The sequence below is a fragment of the Diospyros lotus genome, chromosome 12 (genome assembly GCF_014633365.1).
Source record: "Diospyros lotus cultivar Yz01 chromosome 12, ASM1463336v1, whole genome shotgun sequence".
Lineage (NCBI taxonomy): Eukaryota > Viridiplantae > Streptophyta > Magnoliopsida > Ericales > Ebenaceae > Diospyros > Diospyros lotus.
Genome location: NC_068349.1, coordinates 1,294,375 through 1,320,907, shown reverse-complemented (window position 1 = coordinate 1,320,907; position 26,533 = coordinate 1,294,375). Strand labels below are relative to the sequence as shown.

The 26,533-nt window shown below is 37.3% G+C and overlaps 1 protein-coding gene across 1 annotated transcript; it reads right to left on the bottom strand.

Moving 5' to 3' along the window:
• Window positions 1-5,915: 5,915 nt before the first annotated feature.
• On the bottom strand, window positions 5,916-25,803 carry LOC127786764 (uncharacterized). Its single transcript, XM_052314412.1, has 6 exons — window positions 25,209-25,803; window positions 22,370-23,235; window positions 7,591-7,756; window positions 6,888-7,401; window positions 6,443-6,810; window positions 5,916-6,290 (listed from the first exon to the last, which is right to left on the bottom strand). Exons 1-6 carry the CDS (start codon window positions 25,776-25,778, stop codon window positions 5,916-5,918), a joined length of 2,859 nt encoding a protein of 952 aa, XP_052170372.1. The 5' UTR covers window positions 25,779-25,803.
• Window positions 25,804-26,533: the final 730 nt, after the last annotated feature.

The following is a 26,533-nucleotide window of genomic DNA, read 5'->3' as shown; positions in this document are numbered from 1 at the left end:
CTCCACTCTGATTTTGATTTTGTCTCCCCTCAAAGTTGTGTGAATGATTGTTATTAGTCTGCCCATACAATACCTCCTTGAAAGCAGGTAGGGTAGGACATTCTTCAGTTGAATGATCTGTTGCATCACACACAGCACACTTTACTTCCACTTGATTAACAGATTGCACCTTTTTGGGTTGCATGTTTTCAACTTTCTTTGTTAAAGTAGTTAGTCTTGCATTTAAATCGTCACTCTCACTCAGTTGGTATCTCCCTCTAGGTTGTGGATTTTCTCTTGAATCAAGAGCAGATGTTGGACCAACTTCCCAGTTCCTTGTATTCTCAGCTAATGTGTTAAAGAAGTGGAAAGCTTCTTCTGGAGTCTTCTCATAGAATTCTCCATTGCACATTGTAGAAACTAGCATTTTCAATTGGGGAGTGAGTGAATCATGAAAGAAACTGACCACTCTCCATTGCTCAAAAGCATGGTGCGGACAAGTGTGAAGAAGGTCTTTAAACCTTTCCCACGCTTGCGCAAAATTCTCATTTGGTTTACAGGCAAAGTTCATGATTTGTCTTTGAAGAGTAGCAGTTCTGTTGGCAGGGAAGTATTTTTTTAAGAAAGTTGTTTGCATTTCTCTCCAAGTTCCTATAGATCTAGGTGGAAGAGTGCTTAACCATATTTTTGCCTTATCTTTCAGTGAGAATGGAAAGAGTTTTAATCTTATGACATCCTCATTTGCTGTATGGTCCATGCAAGTGCTACATACTTCCTCAAATTCTTTCATATGAGTATATGGATTTTCAGAATCCATGCCATGAAAAGTTGGCAACAATTGGATTGTGCCAGGTTTGAAGTTAAACCTATGATGATTGATGGGAAGAATAATGCATGAGGGGGTTGTCTGCCTAGGAGGATGAAGATACTCCCTAAGGGGTCTGATCATCTCCTGATCAATGGGATCAGGGTCACCGTGGTCACTACCACGTGCAGACATGTTCTGTGGAAGTGGCATGTTCTCATTGTGTTGAGACATGAGTGACTGATTTTCTACAGTTTTACCTGACCTAAGTATCATACACTATGCAAAAATAAAGTAAAAAGAAACAGAGTTACCGAATTTATCAGGAGATGCTTCTTCTTATATTTTTTTTTTCCTTTTTGTTTTTGCCTCAATCTCCCCGGCAACGGCGCCAAAATTTGGCTGCACTCCCACCCTGCAATTAAAACACAAAACAAAACACAATAAAAATTTTATATTTTTTTTTTTTTTGTTTAGGTGAGAGGTTTATACTCGTCAGTGTACGAGTGCAGTTGTAGTCCAAATTTAAATTTATATTTTCTGAATGAGTCCAGGTCATCCACTGAGAGATTTATTTATGGCAAAATAAAAAGAATGTCACACAAGCACACACGCATTTGGATAAATTGGCAACAAGGTTTTTTATGGTTTTTTAAACAATAGATTCTAGGAAATAAATTAAGGCAGTAATTGAAATAAATACTTTAAGTGAGAATATAAAATTGGATAGTACTTGAGTTAAGACAATTTCAGTGCCAACCCGTTGATTCCCAAATTTTAGCATAAAAGATTAGCAACATTAATTTAATTTCAGATATGAGGGTTTGTTATTAAATGCAATTAGAGATGATGATAGTTCTAGGTTAAGCAATCCCCATACATGATATGCGGGATTCTAATTTAAGCAACCACCATAAATTCAATTGCAATTAATACACAAAACAACTAAATTAATCATCCGGGTTTGGGTATGATAGCGTTTCCAGTTCTAGTAACTCTCATACATGGCATGAAAGCTCTAAGTTAGCCTTACGCTCCAATCCAAACCTAGTGATTTCTCAATAATTAAGATACACTCTTACTGAAATTTAAATTAATGTTACTTATTTAAAGCGCAGCTTTCTTTGGGAATCATTGGCGTTGGACACTGTCCTTGCCTTAACCCAAGATTAGATTTAGCTACTCATTTCCATTTAAAAGTTAATTGACATGAATTTAAACGACGTAATTTAAATAACAGAATTTAAATGACAAGAAATTTTAAAGGCATAAACTAACCGGCCATTTAGGCGGTGGATAATTAAATGACAAGAATTAAAATTGCAGAAATTTAAAGGCACAAATTAACCGGCCATTTAGGCGGTGAATAATAAAGTAATAATAAATGACATAAGAATTTAAAAGAAGAAATGAAGGAAGTAAGATCACAAGAGAGAATACTAAAGAAAAGGGGAAAGAACAAGAACAATTCTCAAAGAGAGAATTATAAGGAAACAACTAAACTTTAATTCAAGAATAATAATCACACTTACAAATGCAATCAAGTGATCTATTTATAGGCCACAAGATGCAATACAAACCACACAATTTCAATTATTCAACTAGACATAATTATATCTAATGGGCACTCACACACTTAAAGTTAAATGGATTTTAGCTATAATACACACCTAATATTAAATGGATTTTAGCTAAAATACATACCTAATAAAGCATTCATAAAGTTAAATGGATTTTAGCTATAATATCCACCTAATAGTTAAATGGATTTTAGCTAAAAAACACACCTAATAAAGCTCTCACATAAAAAATAAAAATAGATTTCTATAAATTGGTTTTTAATCTTCATTAGGATTAAAAATAATCCTTAGGCCTTCTCCAAATAATATCTTCCATGGGTTGCTCAAATTGGGTCTTAATTCTTCATGGGCTTGAATTCTTCATGGACTTTAATTTTTCATGGGCTTGATTTCTTCATAGACTTGAATTCTTCATGGGCTTGATTTTTCCATGGGTTTGATTTCTTCATGGATTTGAATTCTTCATGGACTTTAAGTCTTCATGGGCTTGAATTCTTCATGCCTAAAAAAAATAAATAAAAATAATTTAATGTTATTAATAAATTATATATTATATATATGTATTACACATGGCACATATATATATTATATTATATTATATATATTACATGCATGCATATAATGATGTATATGTATTATATATAATTTTATATATTATTATTATTATTATTAAATTTTACTTTAAAATTTCATTTCATTCATTTTTCAATTTAAACTTGCATATAACCATAAAATATATATTAATATCTAATTTAAACTATTTTTAAGATCAAAAGAAGGGTATAATTATAACAAAATTTTTATAAAATTAACCACTAATCACTAGTCTCCCCCCCAGCCCTGGCAAAACCGCAGCCGGGAGAGTCACTATATATTTATCTGGCTGCCTCGGATGAGGCTGTCAGTTCGGTTTTGGTACGGGAGGAGGACAAAATTCAAAAGCCGGTCTATTATGTGAGCAAAAGGTTGGCCGGAGCTGAGATTCGTTACACTCCAACAGAAAAGTTGGCCTATGCCCTAGTCATCTCCGCTCGAAAGTTGAGGCCTTACTTTGAGGCACATCACATTATCGTCCTATCAAGTCAGCCGCTGAGGCATGTGCTGGGAAAGCCAGACTTGTCAGGGAGGATGCTCAAATGGGCAGTAGAGCTGAGTGCGTTCGACATCGACTATCGACCTCGGCCGGCTATCAAAGCGCAGGCTCTTGCCGACTTCATCGTGGAGGGTACCCTACCAGAGGAGGCAGACGAAGGGATTTCCCAGACTTGGACTCTCTCTGTGGATGGCAGTTCCAGTGTCGGAGGCAGTGGCGCTGGATTACTACTCCAGGGCCCCTATGGCCAGGCTTGGCCGTATGCCCTCCACTTTGAGTTCAATGCCTCTAACAATGAGGTCGAGTATGAGGCGCTCATTGCTGGGCTCAGACTAGCGGAACAGATGGGAGTCAGGGATCTGGAGGTATATTCTGACTCGAATTTAATTGTGCAGCAGGTCACAGGGGAGTTCGAGGCCCGAGAGGACGTCATGGCCCAATACTTGGCGATAGCTAAGGATCTTATGGCATGATTTCGGACAGTGAAAATCAATCATGTCCCACGGGCACAGAATGCAGTGGCGGATGCTCTCTCGAGGATAACTGCTTCTTCCTTCCCTAGGAATTCCCGAGCTGTTTACATGAAGTCGTTACCCTAGAGGAGCATAGAGACTGAGGCAGAGCAGCTTTGCGTGGAAGGGGTTGAAAGCTGGATGGATCCCATCGTAGCACATCTGACCAAGGGATGGCTACCCGAGGAGGAACAGGAAAGTCGAAAACTCAAGCGCCAGGCTGCCAAGTTTCTACTGGTGGGATCAGAACTTTATAAGAAATCCTTCACTCAGCCGCTCTTGAAGTGTGTGGGACTGGTCGAGGCCGACTACATCCTAAGGGAAATACACGAAGGGATTTGCGGTAGTCACATCGGAGCTCGGTCTCTCTTCCAGAAGGCACTTCGGCAGGGGTATTACTGGCCGACAATGATGAGCGATGCTGGGCATTTGGTCCAGACTTGTGAGAGATGCCAGAAAACTTCCAACCTGGTTCACACCCCCGGCAACTGAACTCACCCACCTGGCTTCGCCTTGTCCGTTTGCCAGGTGGGGAGTCGACATCCTCGGGCCTTTTCCATTAGCAGTTGGACAGAACAAATACTTGATAGCGGCCATCGACTACTTCACTAAATAGGTGGAGGCCGAGCCTGTGGCGACTATTACAGGTCGGAGGGTAAAACAATTCCTTTGGAAATCCATCGTTTGCCGGTTTGGTATTCCAAGGGTGCTAATAACTGATAATGGCACCCAATTCGAAGACCGATCAGTGCAAGAATGGTGCCGAGAGTTGGGGATTAAGCAACATTTTACCTCGGTCGCCCATCCTCAAGCTAATGGGCAGGTAGAGCTTACGAACAGGACCATTCTGCAAGGACTCCGAGCTCGGGTTGAGAAGGCGGACGGTCAATGGGTAGAGGAGCTCCCCAGTATACTATGGTCCTATCGAACCACACCACGAACGGCTACAGGAGAATGCCCTTTCACATTGTGTTATGGCTCGGAAGCTCTCATCCTTGTCGAGATTGGGGTGAGGAGCTACCGAGTGGAGCATTTCGATCCTGAGATTAACGAGCAAGGGCTAAGGTGCAACTTGGATTTGATGGATGAGCTCCGAGACCTGGCACGAATTCGACAAGCCGCATATAACCAGCGCATTGCTAGGTACTACAATCGACGAGTCCACGCTAGGAGCTTCATGCCAGGAGATCTTGTACTACGACGGTTCGACGTGAGTCATCCTCGAGACATGAATAAACTAACTCCAAATTGGGAAGGACCGTACCGGGTGGTAGAATCCCTAAGTCCTGGGGCATATCGACTAGAAGACATGGAAGGCAAGCCCCTGAAGCATACTTGGAATGTGCAGAACTTAAGGAAGTTTTACCAATGAGCAGGGGAATTCCCTGAATCTCTTTATATTCTTTTTCTTTATGACTAATGGCAAGACTTCGCATTCTCTTCATCTAATAGCAATTGTACAAAGGATTATATTTCGTCGAAGAAAAATCCAAGGGTCACGAGCCCTAGGCCGTCCTCAAAAATGGACTAAGGGCCACGGAAAAACTCTAGCTAACACCCTCCTTCGCGTGGGAGTGGCTAAAATCCAAGGGTCACGAGCCCTAGGCCGTCCTCAAAAATGGACTAAGGGCCATGGAAATACTCTAGCTAACACCCTCCTTCGCGTGGGAGTGGCTAAAATCCAAGGGTCACGAGCCCTAGGCCGTCCTCAAAAATGGACTAAGGGCCACGGAAATACTCTAGCTAACACCCTCCTTCGCGTGGGAGTGGCTAAAATTCATGGGTCACAAGCCCTCGGCTGTCCCCCAAAGGTAGACTAATGGCCGTATGTTCGCAAGCAAAGGATGAAACAGTCAAAATGAAACGGCATTGTATAAAAGCGAGATGGTCCAATACATGATAATAGAGGAAGTACAAAAGGCCCCAACTAGAAAAAGAAGAAAAGCTCAAACATCAGGAGGCGTATCATCATCGCCGGCCATCTCCGAGTCCTCCATCCTGGCTACAATCTCCGCAACAGACCGAACATTGGACATGTCCAAGTCTGGATGAGCTCGTAATACCTCAGTCGCATGAGCTTGGAATCCCTTTGTCCAAGCGTCCTGCAGGTTCTTCTGGAGGAACTCCTCTACCTCAGGAAGCTTGATAGGCTCGGCATACTTGCGCTCATATTGACGAATGACTGAATTCGCCCGGGATAGCTTGGAGCTCGTCCGAGATAGCTCTGCTTCTAGCTCCTGAATACGTAGGTCTGAAACTTGCCGCTGAGAGGACAACTCATCCAAGTCCTTCCTGAGGCTCTCCAGTGACTCGTCTCTCTCCTACAGCTGGGTGTCTAGCTCCAATGTCTTCTTGGAAACTTGAGAGAAACGTCCAGAAAAGTCCGAAACGAGTGTGACCACCTGCAACGGGCAAGATAAGTAAGGACAACATAGATGAGACTGGAGGATATTGATCAAGTATAAGCGATTACCTGGGCTAGATACTTGCACAATACGGCTTCTATGGCCTCCGAGGACTGCTCGGCCAACACCTGACGATCAGCGGGAGTGGCAAAGTGGTGAATCATACGTCTTGCCACCTGAGTGTTCCGGCTGAGATCGCTTGCCTTCACTCCCCAATCGGGAACATGGTCTGGACTGTGGGGAGGAGACTCCGGGGCTGGCATGAGCTCTCTCGGAGGATGAGAAGTCCTCTTCCTCTTAGCACGACTAGGCTCTCCTTCCTCAGCAGGAGGAGCATTCAAGGCAGCCTTTCCCCCCATAAGAGCTGGGGCGCCTTCGTCCTCCACGGGTCTCCGTTTGTTCTTCCCCCAGATGAAAGCTGTGCTCACCATCTCAGCTGCAAATCCGCAAACAAGATGTTAAGGGCAAGAAAAGCGAGTTAGAAACGTATGAAAATAGGGGGAAAATGACTACCCAAAGTGACATCAGGCTCGAAGCAAGTGTGAGTGGATAAACCCCCCAAGTACAAGGTGCGATCACATATCAGGACCCGAGCAGTGATAGGGTTCAGCTCTCTCAAGATCTGAATATTGTGAAGCTCGTCCTGCGTGATCTTGCGACTACGGACCTTTGAGGGCTGGAAAGCCCACTCAACTGGAACCCCGAAGCTGACCCCCCGGTCTTTCAAGCCAGCAAAGAAAAATCTACTCTTCCATCGTTTCACCGATGTGGGGTTATCGACTATGAACTGACGCTGGTTGAGGGGGGAAAAGGCGAATCGAGATTCAGTTTTGCTAATAGAAATTACCTTGAACATCCTAAAAAAAAGTTGAGCAGTGGGCTCAATGTCCCGAGCTCGACAGCAGAGAATGAAGGTAGATAGGCACCTCCAGCCATTGGGAGTCAACTGAGAGGGGCATAACCCCACGATAGCGAACACCTCAACTACAGGAGTCGCGAGAGGAAATCTAAGGCCGGCAGCCAAGGCCTGCTCATAGACGGTGATACAGCCATAGGGGGCCTGGTGAGCTTTCAGACCTCGGGGTTCACTATACCAATACTCATCATGAATGAGGCGGTATTTTCGGAGGAGGGGAAACAACTCCCTCTCGGTTATGGTAGAATGGTCCGTGGTTAGATCCTAGGGTAAGCTTCCTAAATTGGGATCACTACTCACATGAGACTCTGAAGTGGGATGAGGTGAAACTCTTTCAGGCCTCCTAAGTTTCCCAGGCCTACGAAGGGGGCCGTGGGGGGGGCTGGATAACTCGGTGTGTGATCCCTCACTACTAGAGCTGGTACTAGAGTTCTCGGAATCAGAGGAAGAAGAAGAAGAAGACATGCTAAAAAACGAGCAGAAGTAGTTAAAAGAAGATCACTGACCAGGAGAGTAAAGGCCGAGGTCAAGAAAAAACAACCACGACTGGGCTAGAGCCTCGGAGAGCTCAGTGGGCGCGATTTAGCTTGGGAAAATCTCAAGTCATGCCTGCAAGAGCCAAGGAAACAGGTTAGTAAAGTTGCCTTGTTTTAAAGATTGTTTTGTTATTATTAACAAAGGAAAAGCCCAAGGACTTTGTCAAAACCCAAGGGTCGGCTATGGCTAACCCAAGGGGATAAAAAAATAATAATAATAATAATAAATATATATATATATAAAAAAAAAAAAGGGCCAAAGTCTCAAGGGTCGGCCATGGCCGACCCAAGGACGCCCCAATGACATATATATATATATATATTATATGTATATATGTATATATATTAAAAAAAAATTGCAGAGGGAGAAGTAGGAAGGGGGTCGGCCATGGCCGAACCCCCAGGCCCTGGCCGACCTCGGCCAGGCCGAGCCAAGCGCTCGGCCGTGGCCGAGGGGCTCGGCCTCGCCGAGATCTGGCGAGGCCGAGCTCAGCCAGCTCGGCCGCGGCCGACCTCGGCCATGGCCGAGGTGGCCTGGCCAGGTCGACCTCGGCCAGGCAGAGGCGCCTGGTCGAGGGAAATTTGATCCTTTTAAAAAAAAAAAAAAAAAGCAAAAAAACCAAAGGGAAAAAAAGACAAAAATAAACAAAGAACAAATAAGGAAAAATAAAAGCAAAGGAGGATGGGAAAGACTAACCTCAAGGAGATGAATGCTTGTCTTGAAGTAACAATTGTGGGGTGGGGCCTTAGGGCTTATATAGAGGGGACCCAAGGGGGGAAAAAATTCAAAATGACAATGTTTCCCTCCGAACAAGTTTTTCCCTCCAACCAAAACCCATTCCTATAACTTCAAGGTAGTAAATGGGGTTTTCAAGCACTAATCTCAACTTTAAAAACACTCTCGTACGTCTTGGTAAAAATCAATAGTCAGGTAACCTACTCCTCGGCCCAGCATGGTTTTCAGTTACTCCTCGGCCCAGCATGGTTTTCAGTTCGGCTCAAGGAGTGGGGGGCAAGTGATGTGGCACCAACTGAAATTACTAGAATGCCCCTACGAGCTGATAGTCTCACCTGCCACGCGGACCACCCGAGAGACCAACACGTGGCAAGTCAACACTCCGAAGCGGAGCCCGAGAAATCTGGGCCGAACCGCAAGACCCGTTCCAACTTGACCGGAATTCTCAGGGGTCGTGCCCGCTCATCTTGGGTACCCCAAAATGGGTTCGCCTATAAAAGACAAGGACTTTCGTCAGGTATATTCAAGCTCTACAGCTCTCTCATTTACTACTACCTGCATTCACTCTACTGATTTGAGCATCGGAGTCCATCCCGGGGGATCCAAGCCCCGACCCTCCATTGTCTTGCAGGTCCTACACCCAAGGTCCGACATCTCCGAGTCCGAGGTTCCATTCCCGAGGTACAGTCATAGGGGTGACACGTGGTGGTCGGTCCCAAAAATCATTATCAGGATGCATTTCCATGTTCGCTGTGTGTGGGGAGTAGGCTTTTGCGGCAGAGGTCAAGCACGTGCAAACATGCGGTCGTCTCTAAGTCCTTGATAATGCCGTCGAAGTTCTCGATAAAGGGGTAGAAGTTGCTGATAAGACAAAGTGTGCGCTTGGTCAAGTCCTTCAATTCTTCAATGTTAGGCTGCACAAATAACATGAGGGATAAAGCAAGTATGAAATCCTGAGCATGGATAAATATGTATTTAAAATTCAAATGTCAAAATTTTAAATGAATAAAATAAATATTTTAGCTAGCAATTACATTCCAGTTGCCTTTGTCCCTCAAGATCTAATGGAGATTCTGGAGAATAGAAGCATGAAGAATATATAAAGTAAATGGTCATGCAATTAAAATATCAAAAATTATAAAATAAATAATACGCATGTCCACGTAAATAACACACATGTCTTGGAAGTGTATCCTCCACTTTTGAAAAATTTTAAAAAAGTTTCAGACACACCATGTGAGTCTGTGAGTTTGTCGTATACGTGTTGGAGTGTTTAATATTAATACGAAAATCTGTAAAAAGTGTTTATAAGTTAGAAATAAACATAACAATATCTTATTGATAATGTTGTAAAAAATAAAAAAAATCACTTAAAACAAAATGTTAAGTCATAAAAACTATTCTAGAAAGTCAAACTCCTGACCAACTTATGATTTGACTCTGAATACCTAATTAGCATGAAACACTCAAATTTCAAATAAATTATACTTTTGAATTATTTTAAGATAAATAAAGTAAAATAGCCTAATTCGTGTAGAAAATAGGCACCAAAAATATCCTCAATGATAAGATAAGAATAATCATTAGAAGCATAATTCAGGCATGAGAAAGTTTTGAAGTACTTATATGTGAAATATTTCTTCGGAGGTAATTCTAATAAGAAAATCCCTCAATATGAGGCAATTCTTAGGATTTAGAGTTCAAAGATAAATCCAACTAAAATAGTGCAACTTTCGCACTATTCTAACAAGTCATCTCCAACCCATTACATCAAATAAATAGTGTTATTTCTATTTCCTTATTTATTTAATTCATAACAACTAATTTATTTCAAAAAATATTTAATTATTTACATAAAATATTACATTTATTTAAAAAATTAAATATAATATTATACATAATATCACAATCTACAAGATTTATGATTTAACATTACAAGATTCAAACGGGATTACTTGAATAAAAAAATATTACAAACAAAAAATACAATTAGTCGTGTCATTTAATTATTAGAATTAGTATATTGACCATGTCTGGCTCCTTTCAAAGGATATTAAAAAATTTAAAAACAACGTGCAAGTGAAATTATCAAGCTTTCAAAGACAAAGTGACAACTTTGCATCGTCACAAATAGAGTCTCCAAGTTCAAAGACTCCTACCTCAGCATCTCCTAGATTGTCTTTATTTTCTTTTAATATAAATAAAAAAAATCCCAGTGACAATTCAAGTTAACGACCTATTAGAATAAAAAAGGTGAAGTCAAAAGAAAAAAATGAAGAAGACTTTTCAAAAATGATTGTAGAAAAGATGAAAAAGCAACGTCAACTCGTTGAAGTCATACGTAAGAGAATTGAGGATAGGCAAAAAATTAATGAAATTCAAAGGGTTCGAACTGAAAGTAATTTAAAAAAAGCCAGTGCAACAAAATTTTATTCTAAAAGTAAGATTCTACTAAAAAATTTGAGCTCCATTTCAAATATGAAATTATGCGAGTTTATACGAAAAGAACATAGAAGAATTATGAAGAAAAAAGCTGAATAGTAGGACAAAGAACTCAAAAGTTCCTCAACTCCGTTGGTCATTATTTTGATGGTTTTGGACCTGAAAATGATCTACTAAAATATTAAATAGTTATCTTTCATTTAGTGTACGTTATATTTTAATTTTCAATGTTCATGTCATGGTACTACTCATGTTGTTCACAACTTTTTAAGATTAATGAAGTAATTTATTTATCTTGTTAAATAATTATAATTTTTTGCTTAATTTTAGTTTATTATGTTGTTAAAAATAATGATCAAATTAAATATACAAATTAAGGCTAAAATCAATAATTATATATACTAAAACAAAATTAAGAGGGAACATAATGGGGATAATATTTTTTCATATTGGAATGGAGGCAATTTGGGGATAAATTTCCCACGACAAAAATGTCATGGGTGAACAGTGGAATGCTGAAAATGGTTTTTCACTGTTCATCACGGTTTTTCACTGTTCATCACGCCAAAATTTGTGATCCCTATTACAAAAATGCCATTTTAGTGTGATGAGATGTTGTTTGATTAGAGACAGCAAAACAACAAAATTGATGAATTTTTCCATTTTGACGTCTTTGGTGGAGATGACTTTATGATTCCAATTATAAAGCTCAACTCAAAGATATAGAAAGGTCGAGAGGTGAGCCAAATGAATAATATTCTACGTTACTCATACATGCCTATAAACTATGTTTCAAGTTCTTTTTTTGACTTAGTATCAGGGTGATATCTTTTTAGTCACCTCCTGGATAATTACTTTTATTTTGATTGTGAAAAAATCTCAAGTTTAGATCAATTTAGAATGTAATCTAAATTTCATATAAAATCTTATGAATTGAATTAGTAACTAACTAAGAAATCTTATTTATGTTTAGAATAGAACAAGAAAATAGCTTAATGTATACCTCATCCTAATGCTCTAGGAAACATTTGAGACTGATCAAAATCAATATTGGCAACTGATTCTCGAGCATCAACATGTGTGCCTTGATCATGAAATTGACCCTCCCATATTGGTTGAGGATGGGATAGTAGTTGGAATAACTGGTATAATCGGTGCCGATCAAGTATAGTATTTTAAGCATGAAATACCCATCCAAGATCATCAATTGCACGAATCTTTCGATGTCATATTGCCATTTAGAGTCAAGGGAATCGCACAAGTCCTTCAACTCTTGGGCTATTTTCTGTAAGCACCCCTGCGCAAATATCCCAACCACCCGGTCTATCCGAACGAAAGCACTTACATAAGGGAAGAAAAACATACACAAGACAAAAATACCCTGGCATGCATACATATAAAATACAACAGCGGAAGCAAAACGACATACATGCATGCCCACGAGTACCCCGCTGGAACAGGGGTCACGGAGTATATATAAAAATATATACAGACTCTGTGCCAACAAATAGGAAATACAAGGAACAACTTGGCACAGTCAAAAATAAGAAACAAAAATCCTATCAAAATATCATAGATAACAGGGGCAAGCTAAATGTACACCCTACCGACACGGCTGGCTACTAGGTGGAACGATCCTCTCCCTCGGCCTTCGCTTTACCCTTACCTGGAATGATGAAAAGTAAGGTGAGTCGCAAGACTCAGCAAGCATAAGGAAAGACAAGACTATAAATAAAACAGACGAGAAGATCACCCCAACACAGTCCCGCATGTACACACAAACCATGTGACGCAACAATACAATAGTGCAGTGTAATAAGAGCACATACCGGTCCTTGGGGCCCACAAAAGACACCGGGCACCCAAGTCCCATACCAACCTACAGCTGCCCTGAAAGGCAACATAGATCTCCAACAAACCTGTGCGCGCTGTCCCGGGTCGGTACTCCCGTCACCCGTGTCCATGTCGGTACTCCCGTCACCCGTGTCCATGTCGGTACTCTCAACACCCGAGCCATAGGCTCCCTCGGAACGATACTCCCATCTGAGAACTAAATACTACCAGTAACCATGCAATGCATATAACAATGCAATGGCGTAGTGAGCATCAACGTGATACACTGGCGCCCATACATCCAAGCATCAGGCCATGCTCCGCCCACATAATAAACCACACGCGATGCATATGCCAGTGTTAGATGCATCATAACCAAGTTAGGATGTCCATGACCAAGCACAACCAGATCATGAAAACCCCAACATGCAGCCCGTATCCATGTGCACACCAAAACATGCAACAAGAAATAAATGAAACCAGTCATGCTATAATCACGTAACGGCAAAGCCAGTCAACAATGCTTGGCACCGGTCAACGGTCAGTGGATAAGAGAGACCAGCCGACGGCTTAAGATAGACCGTACGACCGTCACTCCATCACCGAACAGCCGACCCTTGCCCCCACTGCCCAACCGCTCTGTCTTATAAACAATCAAAATCCATAATAATACCCGAACGACTAAGAACCTAGCCCTGGGTGAGTACGGCATCATTCCCACAGGCATGGGGGTAGCACGAACCCCCGTAGGCAACCAACGAATAAAATACTCGAGACCAGTTTAATAAACTAAATTTTTAAAACAAACCATTTAAATTTTATAATTAATTAATGGCCGAAACAAACGAAGGGAGGTTAAATAAATTGCCAACAAAAGAACGACGTGGAGGGTATAAAGAACTTGCCTTTACGAAGATATCCTTATGCTTGATTTGACCCAACGCGGTAAAATTTATACAAACTGTAACACCCAAATTATTTACCAAAATTAACAAAATCGGACTCTAAACGAAATTCCGACTGTACAAAATATTTATTACTAGCTTCTCTACATACCTGAAAAATTAAAACCTCGAATAAACCTAATTAAATCCTGATTTTTCCACCAAAATCTTCAAATTTTCGACCCCACGCTCGCTGTTCTTTTCCAATTTTTGATTGCTGTTTCTGAAGCAGCAATGTAATACCCCACTTTCCAGGGTGCTAATATATGCTAGGATTTTTTTTTTTTCAAACATAAATTGACAATAAATCCTCAATCATAACTTTTATTTAATAACACTCCCAAAATAGTAAAGGAAGGTTACACTTTAACAAAACGGAAGCAAGATCAGAACCTGCATGAAACCTCGAAAACCCAACGTATGTGGGCACATATATATCGTTCGCCTGATATAACATTACCAACAATATAAAAATCTAAATAATACATCCGAATAAAATAGATAGCCCTAGCCCTACAAGGGACCCACAAAATCTCTATCACGATCATGCTTCGATTATTCCATTGCCCTTCTGACTGCTTGTCTCGCCAGGAACGTGGAATATTCCAGGGACATAATCCAATATTAGAAGATGAAACCTTCTAAGTGAGGGTTAGATAAACATGAATGAATGATGCATGATGTATGGACATTTATAAACATATACCCATAATGTAACTTCCCAGGCCCACCAGCCCGGCACGGAACCCTAGGCAGAACCTCGAACCTCTGCAGGGTAAATCTAATGTTGTTCCATTAATTGCCCTAAGGGAATTACGGCTACACTCTGAGGGTACATCCCAACCCCATGCACGAGTTTCAATATGACAAAAATAACGTGTCGTGCAAAACATCACGTTTTCCCATGCAACAGTATATGAACGAAATGATCACAATCATGTGAAATATTATGTGTGACAAGGAAAATCATATCATATATTGGATATAGGGACAAAACCACTCACTTTTCTCAGTTATCAGGATACCTCAGAAAATGTGCAAACTGCCTCGATTTGCGTGCCAATCTTGAAATTTGCACCAAATGCTTCACCTCACTTTCTAAAGCACCCTAGGCAAGATATTTATTTAAATAATCAATAAAACCTATTTTTCCTCAATTTTCTTGCCTTTTTCTCTATTTTTCCTTACTAATATTCTAAAATAAATACTCATACCTATTTTTTTCCAAATATTTTTACATAGGAAATTATAAAATATTTTTCTAAGCATTTTAAAAAAAATTGCACAAAAAACCAAGCCCGCACGCGCTGGCGCGTGTTAGGGCGAGTGAGACTGGCGCGTGGGGCCCACACGCCGATTATCTTCTCCGGCCACGGCCATGCCGGAAAATGAAAAACCGATGCCAAATGAAAGCCTATGAAGAATCGATCATAGGGGTACCTGAATGGGCTCCAAAGGAGGTCCGGAAGCGGTCCAACTTGAAGCTCGAAGTCTCGGCCGACTCGTCCGCCTCTCTTCTCCGGCAAGCTTCAAAACCCACTCGATCTGGCTCATTTACTCCCCAAACTTTCCAGAAATGATCTACTACCCTCAAGGATCAAAAGCCCTCTATTATGGATGCTCAATCCGCCCTTGAACGTGCCCGATTTTTGCTTCCAACTAATGAAAACCCTCGGCCATTGAAGGCCTATTTATAGGCCAAATCAGCCATCGAAACGCCCGTGGCCACCCTCACCGAGGTCTCAAACCTCCAAAACCACCCTTGGGCGACCAAAAACCGCCAACAAAGGCCCTCGAAAAGCCACTTACAGGTTTGGCCATGGCCGACCTCTTTCGCGGTCGGATTTTTGATTTTTCGGCCACCCCCACGCTCGTTGTCGGCCAAGGCTTGCTCCCTACACGTGCCCGACCATCTCCCTTGGACTCCCCGTGGTCGGAATGGCCTGGTCGGAGGTATGCGTGAAGCTGTCGGCCATGGCAGCTTCACATTTTTGGAAAATTGCGATTAGGCCCCTTCCAGATTTGAAAATTTCGCTTTCGGCCTTTCTCACAAGTGCCTGGCATTTTCTTTGCTTTCACTAAGACCCCAAAGTTCCAAGATTGACATTCTCGCCCCTATCTTTCAGGAAAAAGGTCGTTTAGGCCTTTCTCGGACATTTTTAAAAAACTGCACTTAGGCCCAATTCTCCGTTTTGGCTTTAAATCTACTCGTTTCTTCCTGAAACCTCCGAAGGGTTGTTCTAATCGACAAACCGAAGCTTCCCTTAGCCTCAGTTATCATTTCGGGGTCTCCTACGAGAAATCCGATTTTGCAGCTTTAATGACGGCTGCATTTTTGCTGTACCGAAAATCGTTCCCGATTGCGTTTCTTTCGGTCCTAAAAATCATGCCTCGAAAAGCTCGCTAGAGGCGTTCCTATTTCCTTTGAGAATCAAGCTTTAGGGTACTCCCTCCGGCTGATTCAATAAATTTTTCGGGCTTTTTAGATACCGAATTTCCCCGAATTTCTATTTTTTCCTTAAAATAATAACCCAAATTTCTTGGGTATTACAAGCAAAACGCCCGAAAATGGGCTTAAATAGCCACTATGTGTGTGTATATTTATATATGTGTATATATGTATGTGTGCATATATATGTGTGTATATATGCCACTGTGTTTGTATATATATATGTGTGTGTTATGCCACTATGTGTATATATATACACTTTGTGTATAAATATATGTTGGTAATGGAAATAAGTTGTAATCTTTTTTCTTTTTTTTTTTCCACAATAAAATCCTAGTCCTAAACATAGTGAGATTTTGCCATTTCCATTCTTTGTAGTGAGATAGTGCCCTCTTCCAATCTGTTGATACTAATAAATGCTTGGTAATTTTTGAAAAGTTAAATTTGTTTATCAATATAAAGTTCTTCTCTTAAATAATTCATAAAACTTCTTTTGTGAACTTTGTCATTAAGTTCCCATAATCACTTTTTTGCGTATAGTCATTATGTAAAGATTAATCTACTGAATATAGAAGTCGCATGCAAATAAGAAAATTGAACTACTCAGGGAACTCCAGCAAGCATCTTCTTTACATAAGCCAATAAAGGAATGAATTAATTGGCTGGGTATTGGGTATAGTCACGGCCACCACCTCTGGACCCCAGGATTCAAAGGCGGCCATAGCCTCCGAGCTCTAGGATTCGAAAGCGGTGGCGGCCTCTGAATCCCAAAATTCAGAGGCAACCATAGCCTCTGAACTCCAGGATTCGAAGGACGCCATTGCCTCCGAATCCCAAGATTTGGAGGCAACTATAGCCTCCGAACTCCAGGATTCGGAGGCGGTGGCGGCCTCCGAACTCTAGGATTCGGAAGTGGTGATTGATTAGTGGTTAGTTTTGTAAAAATTTTGTTATAAATGTATCATTCTTTTGATCTTAAAATTGGTTTAAATTAGATATTAATACATATTTTATTGTTATATGCAAGTTTAAATTGAAAAATGAATGAAATGAAGTTCTAAAGTAAAATTTTAAAATAATAATAATAATATATATATATATATAATACGTATACATTAATACATGCGTGCATGTAATATAAATATAATATAATATAATATATATGTGCCATGTGTAATATATATATATAATATATAATTTATTAATAACACTTAATTGCTTGCTTGAAGACAAGAAGAATGTGGATTTGGAGATTCAAATTGGATTGAAAAATGAAGAATTCAAATCTGTCCTATGAAGAATTAAGACCCAGTGCATGTTTAAGACCCAACTTGAGTAACCTATGGAAGACATCATTTGGAGAAGGCCCAAACCATTTTTAATCCTAATGAAGATAAAAAACCCAATTGTAAAAATTTATTTTTTTTTATTTTTAAATATTTATTTTATGAGTGCTTTATTAGGTGTGTATTTTAGCTAAAATCCATTTAACTTTAGGTGTGTATTATAGCTAAAATTCATTTAACTTTAAATGTGTAAGTACCTATTAGATATAATTATGTCTAGTTGAATAATTAAAATTGTGTGGTTTGTATTGCATCTTGTGGGTTATAAATAACTCACTTGATTGCATTTGTAAGGGGGATTATTATTCTTGAATCAAACCTTAGTTGTTTTCTTAGATATTTTCTTTGAAAATTGCTATTGTTATTTCTTCTTTTCTCTATTGTTTTCTCTTGTGATCTTACTTTCTTTCTTTCTTTTTTCTCTTGAATTCTTATGTTATTTATTGTTACTTTATTATTCACCTCCTAAATGGCCGGTTAATTTTTGCTATGTTAATTTCTGTCATTTAAATTTTGTTATTTAAATTACACCATTTAAATTCTTGTCAATTAACTTTTAAATGGAGATAAGTGGCTAAATCCAATATTGGGTTAGGACAAGGGCGATATCCAACGCCAATGATTCCCAAAAAAAGTTGTGCTTTAAATGAATGATATTAATTTAAATGTCAGTATGAGTGTGTATTAATTATTAAAAAATCACTAGATTTGGATTGAAGCATAAGCTTAACTTAAAGCTTTCATGCCACGTATGGAAGTTATTAGAACTGAAAATGTAATCATACCCAAACCCAGATGATCAATTTAGTTATTTTGTGTATTAATTACAATTGAATTTATGGTAGTTGCTTAAATTAGAATCCCACATATCATGTATGAGATTGCTTAAACTAGAACTATCATCATCTCTAATTGCATTTAATAATAAACCCTCATATCTGAAATTAAATTAATGTTGCTAATCTTTTTTGCTAAAAATTGGGGATCAATGGGTTGGTACTAAAATTGTCTTAACTCAAGTGTTATCCAATTTCATATTCTCACATTCAGCGATTATTTCAACTTCTGCCTTACTTTATTTCCTAGTATCCGTTATTTGATAATCCATAAAAAAAATTTTATTGCCAATTCGTTCAAATGCGTGTGCGTGTGTAACATTCTTTTTCTTTTGCCAATTCATTCAAATTCGTTGGTACTAAAATTGTCTTAACTCAAGTATTATCCAATTTGATATTCTCACATTCAGCGATTATTTCAACTTCTGTCTTACTTTATTTCCTAGTATCCGTTATTTGAAAATCCATAAAAAAAAATTATTGCCAATTTGTTCAAATGCGTGTGCGTGTGTGATATTCTTTTTCTTTTGCCATAAATAAATCTCTCAGTGGATGATCTAGACTCATTTAGAAAATACAAATTTAAATTTAAACTACAATTACACTCGTACACTGATGAGTATAAATCTCTCACCAAAATAAAGAAAAAAATATAAATTTTTATTATATTTTTAATTATATTTTAATTGCAAGGTGAGAATACAACTAATATATTATTAATAACATCATCATCAAAACATTATTAATATGTGAACTCAACATGTTGGTACAATCCAAAGCCGATTGTTTTTCTCAAATTGCTCCATGCACCATCTGTACCAATTCCATTAAGAGTTGCAGCCATCGAGGATCATCATTTCACAGCAACTTGTTGGTGCCTGCATAGTGATTAGTGGTTAATTTTATAAAAATTTTGTTATAATTATACCCTTCTTTTGATCTTAAAAATAGTTTAAATTAGATATTAATATATATTTTATGGTTTTATGCAAGTTTAAATTGAAAAATGAATGAAATGAAATTTTAAAGTAAAATTTAATAATAATAATAATAATATATAAAATTATATATAATACATATACATCATTATATGCATGCATGTAATATATATATAATATAATATAATATAATATAATATAATATAATATATATATGTGCCATGTGTAATACATATATATAATATATAATTTATTAATAACATTAAATTATTTTTATTTTTTTAGGCATGAAGAATTCAAGCCCATGAAGACTTAAAGTCCATGAAGAATTCAAGTCCATGAAGAAATCAAACCCATGGAAAAATAAAGTCCATGAAGAATTCAAGCTCATGAAGAATTAAGGCCCAATTTGAGCAACCCATGGAAGATATTATTTGGAGAAGGCCCAAGGATTATTTTTAATCCTAATGAAGATTAAAAACCAATTTATAGAAATCTATTTTTATTTTTTATGTGAGAGCTTTATTAGGTGTGTTTTTTAGCTAAAATCCACTTAACTATTAGGTGGATATTATAGCTAAAATCCATTTAACTTTATGAATGCTTTATTAGGTATGTATTTTAGCTAAAATCCATTTAATATTAGGTGTATATTATAGCTAAAATCCATTTAACTTTAAGTGTGTGAGTGCCCATTAGATATAATTATGTCTAGTTGAATAATTGAAATTGTGTGGTTTGTATTGCATCTTGTGGCCTATAAATAGATCACTTGATTGCATTTGTAAGTGTGATTATTATTCTTGAATCAAAGTTTAGTTGTTTCTTTATAATTCTCTCTTTGAGAATTGTTCTTGTTCTTTCCCCTTTTCTTTAGTATTCTCTCTTGTAATCTTACTTCCTTCCTTTCTTTTTTTAAATTCTTATGTCATTTATTATTACTTTATTATTCACCGCCTAAATGGCCGGTTAATTTGTGCCTTTAAATTTCTGCAATTTTCATTCTTGTCATTTAATTGTTCACCGCCTAAATGGACGGTTAGTTTATGCCTTTAAATTCTTGCAATTTTAATTCTTGTATTTTAATTATCTACCGCCTAAATGGCCGGTTAGTTTCTTCTATTTTAATTCCTGTCATTTAAATTCTGTTATTTAAATTATGTCATTTAAATTGCTGTCAATTAATTTAATAGAGATGAGTAGCTAAATCTAATCTTGGGTTAAGGCAAGGACAGTGTCTAACGCCAATGATTCCCAAAGAAAGCTACGCTTTAAATGAGTAACATTGGTTTAAACTTCAATATAAGTGTGTTTTGATTATTGAAAAATCACTAGGTTTGGATTGGAGCGTAAGCCTAACTTAGAGCTTTCATGTCACGCATGAGAGTTACTAGAACTGGAAACGCTATCATACCCAAACCCGGATGATTAATTTAGTTGTTTTGTGTATTAATTGTAATTGAATTTATGGTAGTTTCTTAAATTAGAATCCCGCATATCATGTATGAGGATTGCTTAAACTAGAGCTATCATTATCTTTAATTGCATTTAATAACAAATCCTCATATCTGAAATTAAATTAATGTTGCTAATCTTTTATGCTAATATTTGGGAATCAACGGGTTGGCACTGAAATTGTCTTAACTCAAGTACTTTCCAATTTCATATTCTCACGTTTAGTATTTATTTCAACTTCTGTCTTGCTTTATTTTCTAGTATTTGTTATCTAAAAAAATTATAAAAAAATCATGTTATCAATCCATCTAAATGCGTGTGCGTGTGTGTGACATTCTTTTTTTTCTTTTGCCATAAATAAATCTCTCAGTGGACGACCTGGACTCATTCAGAAAATATAAATTTAAATTTGGACTATAACTGCACTCGTACACTGACGAGTATAAACCTCTCACCTAAACAAAGAAAAAAATATAAAATTTTTATTGTGTTTTGTTTTATGTTTTAATTGCAGGGTGGGAGTGCAGTCACATAGCCACCAAGAGCTCTTTATTGATTCATATTAATTAAATTTTGATGATTAATAAAAAAAATATTTTTAATATATAAATTATAGTGTTTTGAATATTAACAAAAAGAGTATTTTTAAATATATTAATTGTAGTATCAAATTATTTTAATTAATTTATAAAATATTTTTTATGGTATAAGTATTATTAAAATATTATTTTTTATTAAAATTATTTTTTAAAGAATTTTAAAATACATAAAAATTTTATATAAAAATATTTTACCATTGGTACAATGATCTTGACCATGATACTGTTGTGGTAAGTTATGAAATTACAAAATATACACTTTAATAAGAGAACAAAATAATTATATATATCTAGGTGTAGAGTGTTCAAATTTTGACATAAACTAAAAAATTGGTCCAAACAAACCAATTTGGTTCTCGTTTCACATTTTTACTTCATCTAGTTTTCAATTCTGAGATCAATCTAAGATGAAAAATTGATTCAAAATAATTAATATTATTTATTAATAATAAAAACATAATTTGGCATACATATAATGTATTATTAAAATGTAAGCTAGTTATTTTTTGTTTAGATTTTTTAAGGAAAATTTTTGTTTGAGTGATATATAAAAAAATGTGCACATTTTTTAAATTTTATATTAAAAAATAAAAAAATATATTTTCGATTAGAATTGACCCAAATTAAACCAACCCAGTTTCAGTTTGAGATTTTTAAAATTTTCAATCCCAATCGAATTTAGTCTTGATTCCGACTGAATAAATAATCTATCTAAATGTCAGTGGTTTTAACTCAAAAAATTGAGATATAAATATAGACAGGTATCATTAAATACAAAAAATTAGAATAAGAAATAAAAAAGTGAAACTCTCAAGAGGTTTTATTGCACTTCCTAATCCGATAATTAATTTATAGACATATTATTTGGACACGAATTATGATATTTTTAATAATACTAGTATATTAATCTATTATATATTTATATGAATGTTATTAAAATTTTACTAAAAAACACTTCAAATTACTTTATGATGGTGAAGACAGTTTGCAGTAAAGTAAGATAGAAGAGAAGGAAGAATGCTAAGACAGAAATAATTATTGCCGCCGGGCTTTTGGAGTAAGTTCGAAATAGATTGGCGCGCCATTTACTCAGAGTCGTGTTGTTGTAGACAACGAGCTTCCCGTACACCTCGTAAAGGTTGTCATTCCAAATTATCAAATCCTTGGACATTGTGTTGAACAAATCAGCTGCTTCCTTGTCGGTCCCAATGCACTTGTCGATAATCCCTTTCGAGCTTAAAAGTTCAATATCCCCACTGCTATCGATGATGCAGTCCATGAATGCGATGAACGAAGTGATGTCGCTGGTAGCGCAGATGTGGCAACGCTCGAAGGCTAGGAGATTCAAGAACATTGATTCGGTATAACCATCAACTACAAAATTGGGAAGTGTCAAGATGCCATTATTGTCGTCGAAGGTGATGTCCAAGAGACTGTTGCTTTTGCTTCTCTTAAAGTGGACGCCGACATTGAGGAGCTCTGTGGCTGGGCGAACAACGTTGTGGCCGCTCTTCTTATTTTTTGGGATGATATTTCCATTATTTTCTGAAACGGGCCTCTTTTTATTTTTTGGAATGGTCTTCTGATTTTTTAGGACCATCTTTTCATTATTTTCTGAAATTGACTCTGGCTTATTACGCATCCAATCGCTAAATCTTTTCCAAGGCAACTCTTTCCTTTCTTCTTGATTTAGAGATTCTTTGCCTTGGAGTAGGGCCCCTCGGAAGAGGTCAAGCACGTGCAAATATCCGTCCATCATTGGGTACTCCTCATTGCAGAAGAAGAGAAAGTTGAGTATGTCCTTGTTCAATGCTTCAATTTTAATGTTAGTCTGCACAAATAACGTGAGGGGTAAAGCAAGTATGAAACTTTGGACATGGATGCGGGACATGAGACATGCTATTTAAGTAAGACATGACATCGTGGCAAAATGTTAACTAATAAAATAATATTTTATAATTTGAAACATAACAATTTTTTAAAAGATTCAAAAGTATATTTGAAAGGGGTAAATATGCATTTAAAATTCAAAAGTCAAAATTCTAAATGAATTAACTTGAATATTTTAGTTAACAATCACATTTCAATTGCCTTTGTCTCTCGCGATATAGGAGGTTATAGGGAATAAAAGTACAAAGGGTATGAAAATTGAACGTTCATCCAATCAAAATATGAATAAGCAAAAGAATCATGTAATTACCAAGTCAATGAAACTGAAGAACATGAAATTAAAACCCTTAGTTTTAGTGTTTGAAGTGTCCACAAAGGTAACATGTGTGTCCTGCAAGTGTCCCCTTTCATACCCTGTGAGCTTGTTCTATATATGTTGGAGTGTTTGACACCAATATGGAAAGCCCTAGAAAGTGTTTACACTTTATAAGCAAACACAATAATACCGTATTGATAATGTTAGAAAAAAAAAAATCCACCTAAGGTCGCAAAAACTATTATGAAAAGTCCAGCATCTATCAACTTACTATTTAACTTTGAATACCCAATTAGCAAAAAGAACTCAAATTTGGAATAAATTGTACTCCCGAATTACTTTAAAGATAATTAATAAAGTGAAATAGCCTAATTCATGTAAAAAATAGGCACCAAAAATATCTTCAAGAGTAAGATAAAGAATAATTGTTAGAAGGCACTTATGTGTGAAAGCCTTTCCTCAGAGGTATTTCTAATTAGAAAATCTCTCAATAAGAGGCAATCCTTAAAATTAAGGGTTCATAGATAAATTCAACCCCAATATGAAGAAACATAAGATAGGCATCTCAAGTTCCCCTTTTATGTCACATGTCCTAATAATTTAGTAGTTTCAATCCAAATTATATTAATCTCAAAATCGCAAAAGTAGGAGAAAACAACTTCCAAGGCACGACCATCTAATTTCCCTTATGATATCCTCATTATAAAGCTCAACTCAAAAGATATACAAAAATTTTAAGAGAAGAGCCAAATGTATGATATTCTAGGTTACTCTTACATGGCTATAAGTTATCTCCCAAATTCTTTTTTAGTTTAAGTATCAAAGTGGCATCTTTCCGATGAAGTCTTAGAATAATTATTTTTGTTTTGATTGTGAAAAAATCTCAAGTTCAAATCAATTCATAATGTACTCCAAATCTAATGTGAAATCTTATGAATTCAATTAGTGACTGACTTTTAAATCTCATTTATGTTTAGAAAAGAATGAGATAAAGAGCTCAAATTTATACTTCAACAATACTCTCTATGATTGAACATTGGTAACTGATTCTCTAGTAGCAACAACATATTGAGCTTGTGCAGAAGCAACATTGGTAACGAATTCTCCATTAGCAGCATGTCATGTCTGATAAACGGCAAGACATAGATGGCCCAATGTTCGCTGAAGACAAGATCATAGTTGGAAGAATAGGTCGAATGTAGTACTTCAAGCATGAAACACCCATCCAAGACCATCAACTACACAAATTTCTCAGTGTCACATTTCCATTCAGGGTGGAGGGAATCGTATGAGCCTAACTACATGGGCAAGGCCATCTAATTCCCCTTATGATCCTACTCTAACTCAAAAGGTATATAAAGATCTCAAATGTATGATATTCCTATAAGCTATCTCCCAAACTCTTTTCTAGTTTTAGCATCAGAGTAGCATCTTTCTGATCAAGTCCTAGAATAATTACTTTTGTTTTGATTGTGAAAAAATCTCAAGTTCAAAATGTACTCCAAATCTGATATGATATGTTATGAATTCAACTCATGACTGGCTTTAAAATCTCATTTATGTTTAGAAAAGAATGAGATAAGAGCTCAAATGTATACCTCATCATCATTCTCTATATCATTGTCTATATCATTGAGCCTGTGCAGAAGTAACATTGGTAACTGATTCTCCAGTAACAACATGTCATGTCTGATCAACGGGAGGACATAGACATCCCCATGTTCGCTGAAGACGGGATCGTAGTCGGATTTATAGCTCGATTGCAGTATTTCAAGCATGAAACACCCATCCAAGACCATCAATTCCACAAAGTCCTCAGTTCCATCACCTTCCCATTTAGTGTCAAGGGAATCGTATGAGCCCTTCAACTTTTCAGCCACTGCCCTTACGGAGCGCAAGAGATCTTCCTTGGATCGTTTTAATCGACGGATGAAGCGTTGCAGAGCGTGTTGCTTTTGAGCCTCCATCGATCTCAGGTGAGGCTCCTGCGGCTTCTTGTAGTGGTACGGCCCGAACGACACCACTCGGGGCTGGTAGTGGTAGGCTTTCTCCTTATTGTTTAAGATGAGGGGAAGGACTTTGTAGATGGACGTTTTGATCTCTTCTTGACTCCGACCATTGCCGGAGTTGTGGGCCAAGGCTTGCATCTCCACCACGGAACTGCCCATTTCTCCGTTCACTAGCTCTCGTTTACAAGATTTATCTGTCAGCTTTGATAAACTGTAAGATTGGACAACTATAAATATATACACCTGGTCTTGCATTTCCGTGTTCGTTGCGTGAGTAGGCCCTTGCGGTGGAGGTCAGGCACGTGCAAACATTTGCCCATCTCTGAGTACTTGCTAACGTCGTAGTTGAGAAGCCAGAGTATGTCCCATTAGGGTTACATTTGAATTAATACTTGGATGATGCAGATTTGTCACCTTTGATGAACTGTACCATTATACAACTATAAATACAATGCAAACCCAAAATTCTTGTAGTGTTATGTTTACTGGAAGATGTTATATAAAAAAAAAATAGTTCAATAAATAATCTCTATAAATTGACTTAATTTTATAATAAAAAACAACAACAACATATCCAGCCGTTATCCCACTATGTGGGATTGGCTACATGAATTCTAGACTTCTATGTGGGTTACATTCCAACAGATAGTTTGTCTAGAATTCATATTTGGATCCGACTAGGTTTTACGCTGGCTGTTGGCTATCTAACGCAACCCTTCTCCTTTATCCGGGCTTGTGACCGACAGTGGATAATATTCACTGGCGGAGTAATGATGAAATGAAGTTTGAACACCATCTTCACATGGAGAAGTTTAATGAGATGGTGGTGAATGAAGATAATTGATATAGTTGTGTTCCATAACTATATACAAATTTATAATAATTTTATCTAACTTCATAATAAATATGTCTAA

What these genes read in the sequence shown, in the direction of transcription:
- LOC127786764 (XM_052314412.1), bottom strand. Translation starts at nt 25,778, where the DNA reads ATGGGCAGTTCCGTGGTGGAGATGCAAGCCTTGGCCCACAACTCCGGC. An exon ending in CGAGCCTGATGTCACTTTGG is followed by an intron (nt 6,811 to 6,887) that starts GTAGTCATTTTC and finishes GCGGATTTGCAG; the next exon opens with CTGAGATGGTGAGCACAGCT. An exon ending in TGTGCAAGTATCTAGCCCAG is followed by an intron (nt 6,291 to 6,442) that starts GTAATCGCTTAT and finishes ACCCAGCTGTAG; the next exon opens with GAGAGAGACGAGTCACTGGA.